The sequence below is a fragment of the Scardinius erythrophthalmus genome, assembly GCF_964197995.2.
Source record: "Scardinius erythrophthalmus genome assembly, chromosome: 3".
In the NCBI taxonomy this organism is placed as follows: domain Eukaryota; kingdom Metazoa; phylum Chordata; class Actinopteri; order Cypriniformes; family Leuciscidae; genus Scardinius; species Scardinius erythrophthalmus.
The window spans coordinates 25,550,304-25,567,972 of record NC_138223.1 but is presented as its reverse complement, the minus strand read 5'-3'; the positions used below and the strand labels follow the sequence as shown (position 1 = coordinate 25,567,972).

Genomic DNA, 17,669 nt, shown 5'->3' with positions numbered 1-17,669 from the left:
TACATTTATTGATTTTGCAGACGCTTTTATCCAAAGCGACTTACAAATGAGGAATACACCAGCAAGCAATTCATTGTGAAGAGGCAAATAAACACAAAAAGTGCACAAAATTTCAGACATTGCTTTGAGTAAGCTAGAATAGGGAGGGATTAAAGGAATTTTGAAAATAATAATAATAATAATAATATATGATGAGGTTAAGTGCTCACGGAAGAGTTGAGTTTCAGCTGTCTTTTGAATGTTGTCAGGGAATCTGCATTCTGGATGAAGGCGGGGAGATCACCAGCAAGGAACAGTGAACGAAAATGTTCTGGAGAGTGATTATGTGCCTCTGTGATGGTGAATCCAGATTGGTTAATGTCCAGCTGTTTATTCTGTGAGAGGAAAGATGATACCTGGTTGAAAACAACTCATTCAAGTGTTTTTGCTTTGAATGGTAGAAGAGAGACAGGTCTGTAACTATCTACAAGTGATGTATTTAATGTGGGTTTTTAAAGCAATGGGATACCCGAGCCTGCTTGAATGCGGTAGGGAAAATGGCAGTGCGGCCAATGTGTATGAGTACTGGTAAAAATGTAGGAGAGATGGCGAATAAAAGGTGTGAGGGGATTGTATCTGGAGGGCAGGTGGTAGGATGACTGGAGTGGAGAAGTTTAGATACTTCTGTCTCAGTGAGTGCAGAGAAGGATGAGATAAGTTTTCTGGCTGTGGAATGGGTTGGTCTGAGTTCCTGTGTGTGTAGAGCTGAGAACTGACTGCTGATGGTTGTTGTTTGGTCAGTGAAGAAATTAGCAGTTAAAAAGGTGTTCTCATTATAATGTTATGTAGGCTACATAGTAGATTGGCGCTGCACTTCTTGCAGTTAACTGCATTACATGATCAAAGTGATTCCAGGCATCACCGCAGTGCATGCTTTCAAATCCAGTTTAACTTTATTTCACTGGTCTGGAACAAATCAGGCCTCAGGAACCGCTTCAAATGCTGCGTTGTCATGACTGATCGTCGCTGTCACATACGAGCACTCAAGTATTCTTGCCCATCCCTAGTTTATATTGGCAATGTGCTTTCATGTTGTCATGTTTTGTCTTGTGCTGTGTAGCACGCGGCTTGTGTATTTAATGTATTTGTGTATTTGTGTATTTAACATGCTTTCATGTTGTCATGTTTTGTGTGGACACACAGTCAGTGAGAGCTCTCATTGGCTGCATGTTCTTGTCATGTTTTGTTTGAGCACATGGCTTGTGATTGTGTTCACTGGCCATGTGCTCTTGTTGTTTAACTTGTTTGGTGTGAGCACATGGCTGGTCATTTTTGTTTCGATGTGCCATGTGCTCTGCTGTCTATTTTCAAACCCTGCATGTTCTCCAACCCCGCATGGTTGCATGTTCTTGTCATGTTTTGTTTGAGCACATGACTTGTGATTGTGTTCACTGGCCATGTGTTCTTGTTGTTTAACTTGTTTGGTGTGAGCACATGGCTGGTCAGGTTTGTTTCTATGCGCCATGTGCTCTGCTGTCTATTTTCAAACCCCGTCCTTCTTGTTATCTGGATATTTGTTCATTTGCACCACCTGTCCTCCCTCGTTACCTGATTTGTTTGCTTTCCCTATTCATTCTCCTCGTGTTTGCAGTCCTGTGGTAGATCATTGTCTAATGTGGGCCATGCTTACTGGCTTCCTGTTGTTTCCTGCCTTGTCCTGTCCCACCCTGCCTTATCTTGCCTTGTTCAGCCGGTCATGTTTTCTCCCATGGGGTAGTTTTTGTTTGTTTTGTTTTATTTTGTTTTTTTTGATTTAATAAAAGCCCATCTCTGCATTCTTGAGTCCTGCCCTAATCCCTTCACCCCAATCTGTAATAGAGCGATCTGCCCAACATGAGGACTCTGCGGAAAAATGGGTTGCTCTATCTACCAGCCTCCACTGCCTGTAGCCCCTCTCCCTATGCATGCTCAAGGTCACAGCATTGAGTTCCCTCCATCAACGAGGGACTGGTCTGAGGGAATTCACTCTGGAGTTCAGGAGTGTGGTTCAGTTCAGGCTGGGTTACAATGAGGCGGCTCTCAAGGACTTATTTAACTATGCCCTTGATGAGCCCATTAAAATTTGGAGGTTATTAGGCATGGAGCATCTGTCTTTTGAGGGTTTTGTGGAGTTTCTCACCTGCAGTGGGAGGAAACTAGCACTGTAGCAAGAGGTGCCCTATAATATGGTGCATACCCTTCCTCCTTCAGACAGTAAAATCTCCACTTCTCACCTCCAAGGAGGAGGAGAAACAAGTCCACCTCTAGCCACACTGCAGCTCCTCCAGAGGCGGCCATAGACGCAGCAGCTCATCCTAGAGACTGCTGCAGACACTGCAGCTTCCCCAGAGGCACCCGAGACCACTGCATCACTCCATGAGGATGCAGAGTGCTTTGCAGCTTCTCTGCGGGCGGCCGTCTATGTCTCCTTGTCCTCGCAAGCTCAGGAGAAGGAGTGCTCCTGTTGCTCCCCAAGCCCAGTGATCCTGGGGGACCTGACTCTGGTAGTCCCAACCAAGTCCGGTGGTCCTGGAGGACCCCAGACTAATGGTCTCTAATCCAGTTGTCCTGGAGGACCCGACTTCAGTTGTCCTGGAAGACCCAACTCCGGTGGTCCTGCAGGTCCCATATCTGGTGGTCCTGGAGGACCCAACCCTGGTGGTCCCAAGTCCGGTGGTCCTTGAGCTCCCTGTCATGGCCACTGAGGCTGTCCCTGAGCAGCCCGTTCTCCCTGTCAGTCTTGTCAGGGTCCTCCTGGCTCCCTGTTGGCTGCTTCGACTCCCGGTTCTCCTGAACTACCCATTTTCCCCGTCTGCCTGCGCAGGTGGCCTTGCCCTTTTCCCTTCCTTGCCAGCTCTGCCCAATCTCCCTGCACCACTCTCAGCCAGGACTCCAGACACACCTGAGCCTTAATGGTCTATACCCCTGGCTCTGAAGTTCTTGCTTCATTTTGTTGACATATCAGAGTTGTTTACAGAGGGGAACCTCTAGCTGATTAACAGGTCTCCTAGAGAATAGTAAACATATGACCGATGCTCTGTCCTGATACTCCTCAGGAACCATTTGGAAGTGTGTTATCATAGCCCCTACTATGTCCACACTATCATCTCCAGGTTAGACTGGAGGGGCGACAAATTAAGGAGTGAGACGCAAAATCTGAAAGCTTATTCTCCTTGCTGTACTGCCTATTCATGTAAGGAAACTGACTGATGCAGCCTCCAACTAGAAGGGAAGTGCTAAAATGCAATATGAATGTGATTTAACGAGAAGCAAATTGGATACTTATCCAAGCCCCATGCCATAGAAGGCGACAGAGGAGGAAGTGGGACGCTCTGCGGTATTGCCCACTCTACCTGTCATGTCTAGCATATTTGACATGTGATCACAGATGGAGCACATAGCTAACACATCTGCAGTCCTGGTACCAGAGGCAGATGAATGATCAATGAGAATGTGGGACACAATTTGCGGTATTGTCCATCATCCATTTTTATTACAGCCCAACTGTTATAGGAGCATATTGCTAATACCTCTAAACTCCTGGCACCAGGAATAACAGACAGATAAAGGCGTGGAACGCAAGCAGCGGAATTGCCCATCTTTCCTTTTTCTGTCCATATGAAATATGAAGGATACTGAAACTGCCTCTATATCCAGTTCACTGGAGGGTACCAGATGACAGAGTAGGACACGGTAGCGTGAAATGCCCAATCTCTTTATCTAAGTCCTCTTTTTATGTGGCACCAGGGAGGCACATCAATATCGACACCATACTCCTAGTATTGGAACAGGCAACAGATGAAAAAGTGGAGGTGTGCATTAACTTCACTACAGCATCGCCCATCCTGCACTAGGGTGGGCAGCAGGTAGAAGAGTGGGACACGACAGCATTAGAGCCCAAACTCTACACCTGCAACACCCAATACACAGGGGAAGCATGTTCATATCATCTCCACAGTGCAAGCCAATTGAGAGACAAATAAGGGAGTGATTATAACAATCCTACAGTATATACCTCCCCTACAACAGTCTAGCTTTACTGCTAAGGAGACATACTGAGCAGCAATACCCATTGTGTTCAAGGTCAAGACAGACAAAGGGGCAGGGTGCTAACAGTGAAAAACTTGCTACCCTATCTGTTTGAAGCCCTTTAAGTGGATCACAAATGTGAACACGCCAACTCTGCTAAAGAATGTGATTACAAGGGAAGCACAATATTTATCGCTGTAAACCAAAGACAATTGACTAAAAAGTGGAGCAAATGTGCAGCCACTTATTTCATATAAAGGCAACTGCGCTTCCCAGGCTCAGGGAAGGATGATACCTGAGCCAATGCTACTGCAATTATCTAAATGTCATCCAAGAAGTGAACAGTTATGACATATATTATTCCTCTATCTCCTAGCTCACTGCTGGTGAAAGCTTACGCTTCTACTTCTCCAGGAATCCTGTTTGATATATGTCACATGAGGACCTACCACTGAAAAGCCAAAAGAGGACACCAAGGGATCATCTTTCTTTGCACTTTTGGCTGAGATGACTTACTTTAGATCCTCCTTTCGCTTCTTGTGAGGTTGCCTCCTCGAGCACCCAGTGACACTCTCCCCCTGACCTTGTCTCCAGCTAGGGTCAGCAACAGGGTCAGAAGAGGGGGATGTAGAACCTCGACTGTGGCTGGGGATGTGGTGCATATGCGTTCTGAGATACTCCCTCACCCAGGTTGAGATCCTTGAGTAGGTCAGCTTGGTAAGCTTGCAGAACCGACATGGTGTACAAAGCTCCACAATCCTGGCCCACCACCACATAAGCCTTGATATCGGGTCTGGATACGCTGCACCGGGGACAAGATAGCTCACAAGCGAATTTTCAACCCGTTGCATCCTCGTATAACCATATTCAGCAAGCCCCTTCATATTAGCGTATCTGTTTGCAAGAGGGGCGTGAACACAGGCCGAGAATGGTTTGTTCCACAATCTCACCACCTCATTATAGAAATTGGGGAGGAAGAGAAGGCTCACAGTTGCGCTTGTTATGACCTGCGAGAAATCGCTCATCCAGTCTACCTGGTGCAGATTCCTCCCCCCTCCACTGACCAATCTAGCTTTAATTTGGCTGTGGTGCGGGTCATTACGTTGACCAGATCCTCATATGTGGGGGTGAGGGAGAAGAAAGAGTCACTCAGCATGTCCATCTCAACAGTTTCTCATGTCAACAACATGCTCTCTGCTAGGTCCGAAGAAGCCGCAAAGCGGGCTTTCGGATCTGGCCTGAGAGCTGGAGAGGTAGTGAATGATGTTTGATAAAGGGATAGACCTGTCTCAAGCTACTCAGCTGGCTCAACCTGTGACCCCCACGATCAAAGTCGCTATGTTTTTTTCGGCAGTGGTTGGACCCAATCCACGGGGAGCAAAACTTGAAAAGAGCCATGTTGGAGTGGAACTTTCTCATTGTGAAGTGAACACAATGAGTACAACCAGCCCCCTTGAGGGCTGACTGAGCATGCTCCATTTCAGGACATATAACACACAGATCGTGAGAATAGTGTGTTAGTGTTAAACATCTTTGTGACACATCTCCTAAATGCTCTAGACATTTTTTTTTCTCCCAACCGCAAACACACAGAGAATCTTTACATGCACAGACAAACATATGGCTTCCTAAAGACAAAGAAGCTGATGACTAGGTGCCCGCATATAGCCTGCCGACATGCCTGTGACATCACAGTGGTAGCCAATCAAGTTTGGTGGGTAACATACATGCTTCAGACACCAGCTCATTTGGAGTGTCCCAATAACATCAACTCCATGACGCAGATTTTAGTTCCACTTCGAAAGGGAACCTTCAGTATATAGATAAGAATAAAACTGAAACATTTTTTTTTTTTGCATGTAAGTGCTACTGTAGTAAACATTTCTGGTTCACTGTGCGATAAAATACTCATTTTGAGAAAAAAGCCTTTAAAGATAAATAGCAAATAGATAAAGTGTAATAAAATAAACAATTTCAGTGTTTTGGATGTTTTCTTTCCACTAGAAGAAAAAGACATGTTATGCAAGCAAAATATCCCAAAATCTCAAAAAGTATGAAAAAACAATGGTTTTGACTGTAGTGTCTTGCCTTAAGCTGTCTTTTCAAACAGGGAAGATTTAATGTGCATTTCCATCAAAAGTATAATTTCCTCAAAAATTCAGTTTACTGTCCCCTTTACTCTCTCATTGTAGCTCTAGCAGTGGAGGAGCGGGCTCGTCAGTTGCAGATGAGAGTTCCCTCCTATCGGCCGGGCTCTTCTACAAGCTTTGGTCACGACCCAGAGGCAGAGCTCAAGAACAGGAGAGATGTGAGTCTTAAACTGGCTTTTAGGTCTCCAACTCATTTGTCTGGCAGTGCTGGTTGATGATTAAATAATTCTTCACAAAATTTAATTCTTCGCCCACATTCCTTTTTGTAAGTTTTATTGTTTTTAAAAATGGTTCTAAATATTAGTTGTTTTCCATGGTTTAGATGTATAAAGACCAGAGGAGGAGTTGTGACAACATGTCTGCGAGGTCATCGGACAGCGACATGAGCGATGCTTCAGCCATCTCCCATGCCAGCAGTGCCTCACGGCTGAGCGCCACCAGCTACATGTCCATTCAGTCTGAGAGGCCGCATGGGAGAATAAGGTTAGCCTATAAACATGCACAGAAACAAACACACAGGGTCCACATTTAACACTTGGAAAGTACTGCATAATAATGGCTAATGTTGGAGTTGATTTGCAGTTATTATTAGAAAATGCAACATTGTACATGGTTTAAGTCAAAGTGTAAGAATAATAGTGTGACCGTCATTGATATAAGCAACACAAGCTACACAATCAGACATATAAACCCTCAAAAAGTAGTCTTTTAATGACTAGAAGTGTATAGCATGCCTAAAATGCTTTTGCAGCAAAACACAATATTTATCAGATTATATATATAAAAGTATTTGGAAGTTTGGTGTAAAAAATTTTTTAAAGGAATTAATATTTTTTATAAAGTAAGAATTCATTAAATTGATCAAAATTGACAGTAAATACTTTTTACAATGCTGTTCATTTGATCTTTCCACAAAAAAATATTAATCAGCAAAACAGCTATTTTAAATGTAAATAAAATAAATATAGCCTTAGTGAGCATAAGAGGCTTCTTTCAAAAACATTACAAAAATTGTACCTACTCCAATGAAAATATAGATATATAAAAATGCATAAATATAGTTATGACCTTTAAAAAAAAGTAGCCAGTACGTTTTCTTGATTAACTCTTCATTGGAAGTTGGAGCATAAGTTGATTTTGTACCCTCCACACCAATGGGTGGGGTGTTTGGAAAAATAGTACAAAATATATATATATATATATATATATACATATATATATATATATATTTTAATAGCTACAAAATAGTTTTTCAACTTTTTACTCTCTCTTTCTTTAGCTCTCTGCTATTTTTCCATACTCTGAAAAATCATATTCTGTTCTGTCACATTAAATTATATTGTTGTTCACTTGCAATGCTTATTTATTCCCTCTCCTACAAATCATAATATTTTTCACTAGTAAAATTGCTAAATTATTCTATACTAGCAGTAATTATTCAATTCAGGTCATAAAAAATGTGTCCTCAGGTAGAGATATTTCATTTTTGTTATTAGTCGTGTTTGACATTTGCATGCTTTTAGCTGTCTGTCTTATGCATGGCTTGTTACTTTTGAAACATTTTTATTTTCTGCATGATTTACCTTTCTTTCTATTACGGCTTGTGCCCTATTGCATGCATGCATATTGCTTTGGGGGTCAAAGGTCAAAGTCGTTGGAGAGTTGTAAAGGAGAAGAGAAGAAGGAGAGAAGGATTTCATGGGGGGTGAATGGAACAGACAACAGGAGGAGTTTGGGAAAGAGACGTTTCTCTGAGGAGCTTAAACGCAGACGTCATACGGTGGCTGGAGATCTGAGGTAACATGGACCAGCTCCCCCTGCCCGTGTCTTCACCTCAACCACCACCGGATAAAACTTTATCATTAGCTAATACCAGAAACAACAACAAAAACAACATCTAGAATTGAGCAATCTTATCTTATTTCTGCTGATAGTGCTTTTTATTTGTATGCACATTCTGCATTGTTTTATCGTCTTATTTGCTATGCAAACTATGCAAATCGAGTAACAGCACCCTGAAAATGTATATATAATCTTCCTCAGGGTTGGCAGACTATATTGCAATCTGTCTTAACGACTTAATGACCCCAGTGATCCAGACACCCTATTCGGCTCTTTAAAATGCAAAAAGCATGCTCGACTACACCACACATCTGGACATATGCCCAGTTATAGAGTTCTTCACAAGCTTTCGATCCTCAATTGATGAATCACTGCTGCTATGATCAGTAGAAAATGTACAAAAAATTCCATTTACAGTACCCCCTGCATACCATACGTGGTAATATTGCAACGTTAAAAACATGTACTTTTTTCTATAATAAGACTAATTTACATAGAAAGGAGGCAATGACAATGAAAAAAATGAAAAGAGGATACAAACATTCCTTCTCCTCAAACAGAGCTTGTACATATATCATTAAAAGCCTTAAATTAATTTTCTATCTTTTCTGTCTATTCTTGTCTCTTTCCTAACACATTTGGGGCTTCACTAACCAGTTATATATCTTCATCATTTTTTTTATTTTATTTTTTTATCAGTTTGAAGCCACACACTAGGTGTCACTGGGTGAAGTCTGCTTAGTTCAAACAAACATAGTTAACATGAAATATTTTTAGATGGCATTGACGTGTGCGATGTCATTGAATGTTTGTGAATTTTATTTTTAAGCTAATTCTTTATAATTATAATGCATGCAACTTTTATTAATAAGTTGACTATGATCAATATTTGTATAAGTTCATTTGTCACAGCCGTTAGAATGAGTCAGTGAAGACAAAAAAGGGGTTAAAAATAGCGAAAAAGTAAATGTTGACCAGTTTTATTTCTAAAATATTTACTATCCCTTGTACATCCATATGAATTTAAAATGTGCATGTTATGCGTCAAGCATACCTTAATACCTTAACCTTTACCAACTATTCATATTTTATTGGAATATTCTTTTCTGCTGTCTTAAAATGATCCTGTACACTACATATAGTTTGAGACAAGGTTAATTGTGCATGCTGTGTTTGATTTCATTTGTATCATTTGTATGTTTTGCTTCATTCACATGCCACTCTGTGTGTCTATGTGTGTCCTGTGTATTGTGTGTATTAGATCCCTCTTTGCATGCCTCACCTCATATCTCCCATGCTTGAATACTGAGCCAGCACTGGATCCTCCTAAACCCAGAACCCTGTCTGCTTACCCCTCTGTCACTGGCACTGCCCTCCAGCCTGTGGAAGAGAGACCTACCTCCTTACTTCCTATCCCCACCCTACATCCTACAGACAGTGGATTAGGGTGTGAACATGATGTGGAGAGTGCAGCTGGACAGTCCTGCAGTACCTTGACACCGTCAGAGGGTGCCGACACACGGCATCTCCTCCGAACCCCCAGGGGGCAGCAGAGGACATGGCTGCACTGTCAAAGTGTGCTGCTGTGTCATAATACAGACAGTTTGAACTACTGATCCGAAGATGTTGCTTTTTAATGAACACAGTTCTATTCAATCAGATGCAAATCAAGTTTTGAGGATTTCATGAATCAAAACACTTTTGTGGCTTTTAGTCACTTTGTGTACTTCTAAACACAATTCACTTTAAGTAGGTCTTAACTTTTAAACTTTCCAAGGAAAACAAATCAGAATACTGATATTGATTACATTTTTGTCCAATCAAATGCTTTCCAGAAGAATACCCCAGTATTTTTCCCGTAGGGATTAAAAAAAAAAAAAGTTTACTTAATGCTTGTGAAGTTTAAGAGATATATAATCATGAACCAAACCAACCATGTACAAGGTATATCAATAATCTTTTGTTTATAATCTTTGATTTGAAACAAATTTTTTTTGAAAATCAGACAAAAAGACAAAGGTGCGAGACTGTGTACTACAATCCCATGAAGCACTGCAAATGGCATAATCAGATAAAAATTATATAAAAATATTCATTTTAAAGATGTTTGATTATATTATATGTTTAGAAACAATTAGGTTTAATTGCAAAATATGCATATTATGCAGACAAATATTTAAGTAGTTTAAGAGTGCTTCGTGAGAGCAATTTGATTCTCTGATTGGTGGAGATTTCTGCAGAATTATGGGTTGTGTAGTTTTTCACCAGGAATTACCCTGCTGAACTTGATTGTGTAAAAATATGTTGAAAATTTTAAATAATGAAGGCTGATGGCTTCAACAAAAGCATATATCATTGATTAACAACCTCATAGCTCGCAGTTAGTCTGTCTTTTAAATGTTTAGAAATTACCATTTAAAATCAGTTTTCCTATGCAGAAAATGAATGAGATTTTTACTTTCGGTACTTACACTATTCCACCTGCAACAAAATAGTAAATCACGATTCATGACATCAACGAAAGGCTATTAGCTATTTTAAAAAAGTTGATTCTTTTTTTATCTGTCTCGCTCAAACTCTAAAACTGTGCTTGTCAAGTGATGTCATAACTAGTGTTGACTAGTTTTGACTAATTTTTCGTGATTCAGTCCAATTTCATGTAGAGAAGCAGATGATATTGTCCAAAAACAGATTTCGAACATTCTCACTTCCATACTGGCTTGTGCAAAATAATTTGATTGGACAAAACCAGCTATTATTTTGTGCTTGGATTAGAATCAGTGATGTGGTTTGAAAGCTGTTTTAGCAGTGTACATACATCTTGGAAAATAATAAAGCATTAAGATCTTGAATATGGTTTTCAACAGTTAGTGTCTCTCTCTTACCTTTATTTATCAACTGAGTTGTCTATGAACTATTCATCTCTCTTTTACTCTTTCTTTCTCTTGCTTACAGTCATCAAGTCAGAGCCTCATCTGGTCGGAATATGCTAAAGAGCACAAGTGTTAGCGGTGACATTAATACATCAGAGCGAACAGACGGCAGCCAGTCTGACACTGCTCTGGGAACAGTCGGGACCGGAGCTAAAAAGCGTCGCTCCAGCCTCAATGCTCGATTCGTGGCTATTGTGGGAAACCGTCGCAGCCGAAGCACCTCACAGATCAGTCAAACGGGTCAGTGTCTTTTGCGCACGTCCTGATTTTGCTGAGTCAGACTCGTTCCTGTGTCAACATATTTTGTTGATCCTGGAACAACATTCCTGTCTGAAAATTGAATCCTAACCATATCCCTACCCCTGAAACTAACCCTATCCATAAGTTATCCCTAAAATCAGAGGGAAATGATTGGTGAATAACACTTATGTAGAAGCTCCTGACCCTGGTTGTAAGCCTAAACTTAAGATAAACTGTAAACTTGTTTCTCAAATCTGATTGGTTGATTGGAATGTTGTTCCAGGATCAACAAAGATATTGATCCAGGAACATGTTTTACTTGTTGAAATCAGGTTTTTATCAGGTTTTACATTTATTAAAAGTGACAGTTAAGACATTTACAATGATGCAAATATTTCCATTTCAATAGTTCACACTTTTTTATTTATCAAAGAATCCAGAAAAAAATGTATCATGGTTTCCACACAAATTTAAAGTAGCACAACTGTTGTATAAAAACCCCATAATAATAAGAAATGTTACTTGAGCACCAAGTCTGCAAATGTGACTCTGGATCACAAAACCGGTCTTAAGTCGCACGGGTATATTTGTGGCAATAGCCAACAAAACATTGTATGGGTCAAAATTATAGATTTTTCTTTTATGCCAAAAATCATTAGGATATTAAGTAAAGATCATGACCCATGAAGATATTTTGTAAATTTCCCACCTTAAATATATAAAACATTTATTTTTGTGAATGGATTCAGCACTATCGCCAATAGCACAACTTAAAAGGCGATTTTCTCAATGTTTCGATTTTTCTGTACCCTCAGATTCCAGATTTTCAATAGTTGTATCTCGGCCAAATATTGTCCTATCCTAACAAACCATACATCAATGGAAAGATTATGTATTCAGCTTTCAGATGATGTATAAATCTCAATTTTAAAAAAAATTACACATAAAGGCAGTTCACACCAAGCACGATAACTATAAAGATAACGATAAAGATAACTATATATGTGTCCACACCAGCGACCGATAACGGTCTTTTTATTCTAAGCACGCGCGCGCCCGGATGATCCAGATCCATTTTAAATGCGCGAGACCTTTAAATTAGAATGGATTCTGATTGGCTGTCAGTGTTTTATCGTTCGACAGTTGGAAAAAAATCGTTCTGAAAGTGATCCCAACGATATCATTCCTCATATCTTTATCGTTATAGTTGTGGTGTGAACTCTGTTATTCTTTAATATGGAGAACGATTTTTTGAATTATATCTTTATCGTTATCTTTATAGTTATCGTCCTTGGTGTGAACGGGCCTTAAGACTGGTTTTGTGGTCCAGGGTCACATATTAGAATGATTTCTGAAGGATCATGTGACACTGAAGGCTGAAGGAGTAATGGCTGCTAAAACTTCAGCTTTGCCATCACAGGATATAAAATTAGAAAACAGATCTACTTTAAATTGTAATAATATTTCATAAAATGGCTGTATTTTGTTCAAATAAACAGCCTTGGTAAACATAAGTGACTTAGAAAATCTAAAAGACCCCAAAATGTACTTCAATTAAAAAAGTTTGTTTAGATGTTTTTTTAGGTTACCTGACAAAAAAAAAAAATAGCATGTGTTTGTCCTAAGAAGTTGTTAAAGTGCTTTCACTAGACAAAACAAGAGGACACACAAAACGTAGTGTCATAAACATTAAGCCTACTTCTCCTGTTTCACCCTTTGATCAGTATCCTGCTACGAGTTCAAATGTATGCTTTAGCTATGGTTTGTTTGTCCTTATCAAACCTGAATAGCATCTTTTCAAAAGGGGCACCTGTGGCCATTTTAGTACTTTCAGATGTCAGGACTGACTGCATTGTTTGGTATAATAAGACTTTCCATCAGGCGACTCATGCCACTGCCACAGAGCCTGTTTCTTTTGAAAAAGTCTTGAAAGCACATTAGAGTCGTCGTAAGACCTGCGGGGGATCTACATTTTATTCTCTCTGTTTTATGTAAGACAAAAGTGACTCAGGAGGAGACATGCTTCACCCCCCCCCCATCTGTTTTAAGACAGATAAAGGGGTGGTTAACGCAGTACGGTTAGCTCTCATCCCAGTGGGAGCTACAAGCACTGTCAAATTATTTCGCCGTCTGGTTCAAACATCCAAAAGGATGTAGCATGTTAAAAAGATAGTGTGCAGCTTGACCGGAATTGTTTAGAAAGGACATTGATCTCATTGAACTCTTTAAAAATTTATCACAGACAATCATGTTGGATACAGATTTTTTTTCTTTTTTCTCCAAATGAGTGATACAAACTTCTCTTAAAAGTCTTAAAAGTACATTTCTTTATTGTTTGTGGAATCTGTCCATCTTCAGAGGCGTCCAATAAGAAGTCGAAGGGCAGTCAAGGGACAATCCAGCGCAGTCAGGAGACGGGAATGGCTGTGGAATTGCAGAGGAATATGAGTCGTCAACCCAGCCGAGAATCCAACAACGGAAGCATGAACAGCTACAACTCAGACGGCAGGTAAGTTTCCTTCTCGTGCTTTATTAGATTATATTTTGTAATTTTTTAAATGCAGCACTTCCACCCATGAGAACAAGATTGGCACTGCATTGGTCACGCACTTCTCCAAACATCTGTTACGCGTTCTCTAGAACAACATGGAAAAATTTGGTCTTGTTATCTTTTCATACCAATTGCCAGTTCTTGTATGTACATGTCTGTCCCAAAGCAGGGGTCAGTTGGAGCAATTTCCTGTTCCTGTATTTACAATGATCCAAAATAATTTTACATTTTCCATATTTTTTTCCTTTCTGAAATGTCCCATCTTATACCGGGATTATTATTTTCTAGAAATAGCAGCCTCATTAAGTGCTGGTCCTTTTATCCAAACAACAGTCAGTCAGGCATTGCCATTATGGATAAACATGTACTGTAAACATGCTTCAAAAAGACTTTCGGTCTGTGGGAACTGAATACAAATCCACATACTTTGGATACATTGATCATTTCTATAAGTCAGTAAGAACAACACCTGCAACACCTTTTTTCATTACAATGTTTGTCTTTGTCAGTCAAATTTTTCCAGCAGTTCGAGTCGAGACTCAGTTCAGTGACTTCCTGGATGGACTGGGCCCTGCTCAACTAGTTGGTCGACAAACCCTAGCCACACCAGCAATTGGTAAGATTTTCTTCTTTGTGACTTTCTCCCTTGTAGCATCCTATCCTTATCCCATTTGCTGTCAATTGTTTACCATTTTCTATTCAGTTTTATGCAACTGATTGTGATTAATTTGATTAACTACACAAGTAACTGCACACTGTATATAAAAATTTGCGAAGAACCAATATAATTTTAAGCCATTATGTTATCGAAGCAGACAATACTGTAAATTACATATAATTTAATAATTTAATAAGCTGGCCTACAGTTCATAGCAATTCATTTAGCAATCAAGTCCTTTATAAGATAGTCTTAGAGACTATCACATTGGATGCATTTCAGTGATCCGTCTATGCTATTTTTTAATCGTCAGTCTATAAAATCTGTCATATGGACATCATTTACCACTGCATCGTGTCACACTGTTTTTCGCGTCTCTTTTCAAGACTTGCGTCAAGCTAAAAACAGTTATGTTGTATTCTAGTTGTATAGTTTTTTCTATATTTGTACTAAAAACAGTACATTACATTTACAGTCCTAATTTACTGACTTCAGTTCAAAATACAAAAGGTAACTGCCTTGGGAAATAATGTCAAATAATGTTTTTGCATGAACCATTTGAATAAATCCATTAAGAAAATGTACCGTTTAAATAAAATGGCCAATTTTACTTGGTTTTCTTTGCATATTCGGTGATGTCCAGGTGACATTCAGATTGGCATGGTGAATAAGAAAGGCCAGCTGGAGGTGGAGGTGATAAGAGCACGAGGTCTCATCCAAAAACCAGGATCCAAATCACTCCCTGGTGAGTCCTTTCTGATGTACTCTGAACTCACAGCTTGTGATTCTAACTCCATATGTACAGTATCATATTACTCAGCCACATAACTCATCAAGCAGTTCTAGGTGATACAGAAAACTGGCAAATTTGCCAGAGCTAGTCATACTTGATATGTTCAGTAATGTCAGTAGTATACATTGTGTTGATACCTCCCTAATTTGATCCATTCTGTTCGATCATAGCTCCATATGTCAAAGTCTATCTTCTACACAATGGGGCATACGTAGCTAAGAAGAAGACAAAAATTGCACGCAAGACACTCGACCCGCTGTACCAGCAAGCACTGCAGTTTGAAGAAAGTCCGCAGGGTAAAGTGTTACAAGTGAGTCTTTTTTCTACGTCTAGTTTATTTTTGCAGATTCTATCCACTTGATGAGGCAGTTGAACAAAACTTCTGTGAGAAAATGTCATTGAAGCCCACAAGGGCTGCATGAAAAAGACAATCGTCTAGTTTAAATAGATCACATTGTTGAGATTAGATATTATTAACTTTGATTATGTGACCTGAGAGTTCCATCCACTGATGAATCAATAAACAAACTGTTGATTTCATCCTATTAGGTAATTGTCTGGGGAGATTATGGGCGAATGGACCACAAATCCTTCATGGGAGTTGCACAAATCCTACTAGAGGAGCTGGACCTCTCCAGCAATGTCATTGGCTGGTACAAACTTTTCCCGCCTTCTTCCCTTGTCGACCCAACTCTTGCCTCTATAACTCGACGTGCTTCTCAGACATCCCTGGACAATTCACCGGCACCTCCGGGAGTTCGATCGTAGTGGACTAACAATATAAAGCACAGTCAATACAAGCTGAGAGACAACGAGACAACAATAAGAGCCAGGCAGAAAATGCGATGAAATGACACAAAGCTTTGTTCAAATCTGACAATCACTCCTGTGACTTTGTTTTTATGTTTTCCTCTTTGTGGGTAGCACGTGTTCTGCCGAATTCGTTTGTTTCTCTCACTGTTTGTTGCGTGAGACTTAGTGCTGTCTAGCACACTAGCACGTGGGAAGCACCGCTTTAGGGTGACATAGAAAGCAGGGTGATATTCTGTCAAGTCTTCATTAAAGAAATGTACGTTAGCTAGTTTTTAACAGAGCATCAGAATGTATCAGCCCAAAAACAAAGGTGACCTCTGACCAAGGGATTGTGGGGCCTCAGCCGAGGCCCTGTCTAAACCCTGTTTGTACTGAAAGTCAAAGGTCAGCCACTGGAAAGACGTAGGGCGTCCCCTGGGGAGGTTGTCTGGAAGGGCAGGGCCTTTCTTGGTGCCTAAACCTGGAGGACCCAAAGCCATGGTTCATATCCTCCAAAAAGTTCCTCTGTTTTCAATGCTTGTGACAGCTAGCAGAGGCCACTCTCTTCTAGAAGTTATTTTATATTTGTTTAGTTTTATTTATTTATTTATTTTTAACATCTCTGGCACATTTTATGAAAATCAATTGGTTTGTGTTGTCCAATGTGCTGTGAAAATGACATGAAATGTTAAAAAAGAGATTGAAGACAACGTATCTGGAAAAATACACATTTCTTTGCACAGTATACATTTTTATTTACTGTTAACTGAAACGATTGCATTATCCTACAGTGCATTGCATACATCATCTTATTCAGTGAATTCAATCAGATTTGTAGGTATTTACACTTATCATTAAATGCTATTAAAAAGTATACATTTAGTTAATGAAAAAACACTATGTACCAAGGTAAACATATTTATGTACATGTAAGTTTTCTAATTTAGGGTCTTTGGTAAAAGAAATCTATATAATTATGTTTTCATCTGTTGAGTAAATCTTGATACATAGAGTTTTTTTGGACACTAAACTAACTTTTTAAATTTGTTTGATGGTAAGTGATTGCGTAAATGTACATTGTCCTTTTTAATATATATGGTTTAGCAAAAGCCACTTTTAACTTATACCACCCTGTGGTCACACGATTGACTCTTCAACAAGCCCTCGCACATATGTATTTATTTTAAATGAATAATGCAAGCACAAAAGCTTGATTTTTTCAAATGATTGAGAAAAAATGCTTATTCCTCTTGTGGGTCTCTGTAAATGTTGAAGTGACCAATCAGATTTTGCCATCACAAGCATAAACACCAATCATCTATCAGGCCACTGGCCCCTCCCTCCAGTGCAGTGGAGCAGCATGACTCGGATCAGTTCCCAGCTGCATGCACATTTTTGTAAAACAGACTACACAAATGTTAAAAAGTAACAGAAATAGATATGTGTTAGTTCAACATACTGTAGGCCAGCTTGTATGTTGCATGTACTGTACAGTTTGCTTGTACTTGAATATAAGAGATAAACCAAGAAAAAGAAGCCATTTGCTTTCACTCAGACTTTTCAGATCAGCTAAAAAAAAATAGTCCATGTCCTCCATTCGGTGCTGAATGTTGCAACTTTTCTTTTTTTCAAGTTTTTAATTATTTATTTTAGTCTTTTATAT

General features: G+C 39.6%; 1 protein-coding gene across 3 annotated transcripts in view; it reads left to right on the top strand.

The window, feature by feature from the left end:
* The window catches only part of rims1b (regulating synaptic membrane exocytosis 1b), a gene marked incomplete at both ends in the record, with an annotated part of 89,184 nt that extends 73,202 nt beyond the window's left edge, over positions 1-15,982 (top strand). For 2 of the 3 annotated variants that reach the window (XM_081361722.1, XM_081361720.1), the window contains 8 exons: positions 6,240-6,355; positions 6,520-6,680; positions 10,995-11,212; positions 13,571-13,721; positions 14,273-14,379; positions 15,065-15,166; positions 15,385-15,524; positions 15,764-15,982. In XM_081361722.1, the coding sequence (XP_081217848.1) occupies positions 6,240-6,355; positions 6,520-6,680; positions 10,995-11,212; positions 13,571-13,721; positions 14,273-14,379; positions 15,065-15,166; positions 15,385-15,524; positions 15,764-15,982 (1,214 nt within the window). Of the gene's footprint in view, positions 1-6,209; positions 6,356-6,519; positions 6,681-10,994; positions 11,213-13,570; positions 13,722-14,272; positions 14,380-15,064; positions 15,167-15,384; positions 15,525-15,763 lie in introns of all 3 variants that reach the window. The other variant, XM_081361721.1, reaches the window with a different exon arrangement.
* Between the last annotated feature and the right edge of the window lie 1,687 nt (positions 15,983-17,669).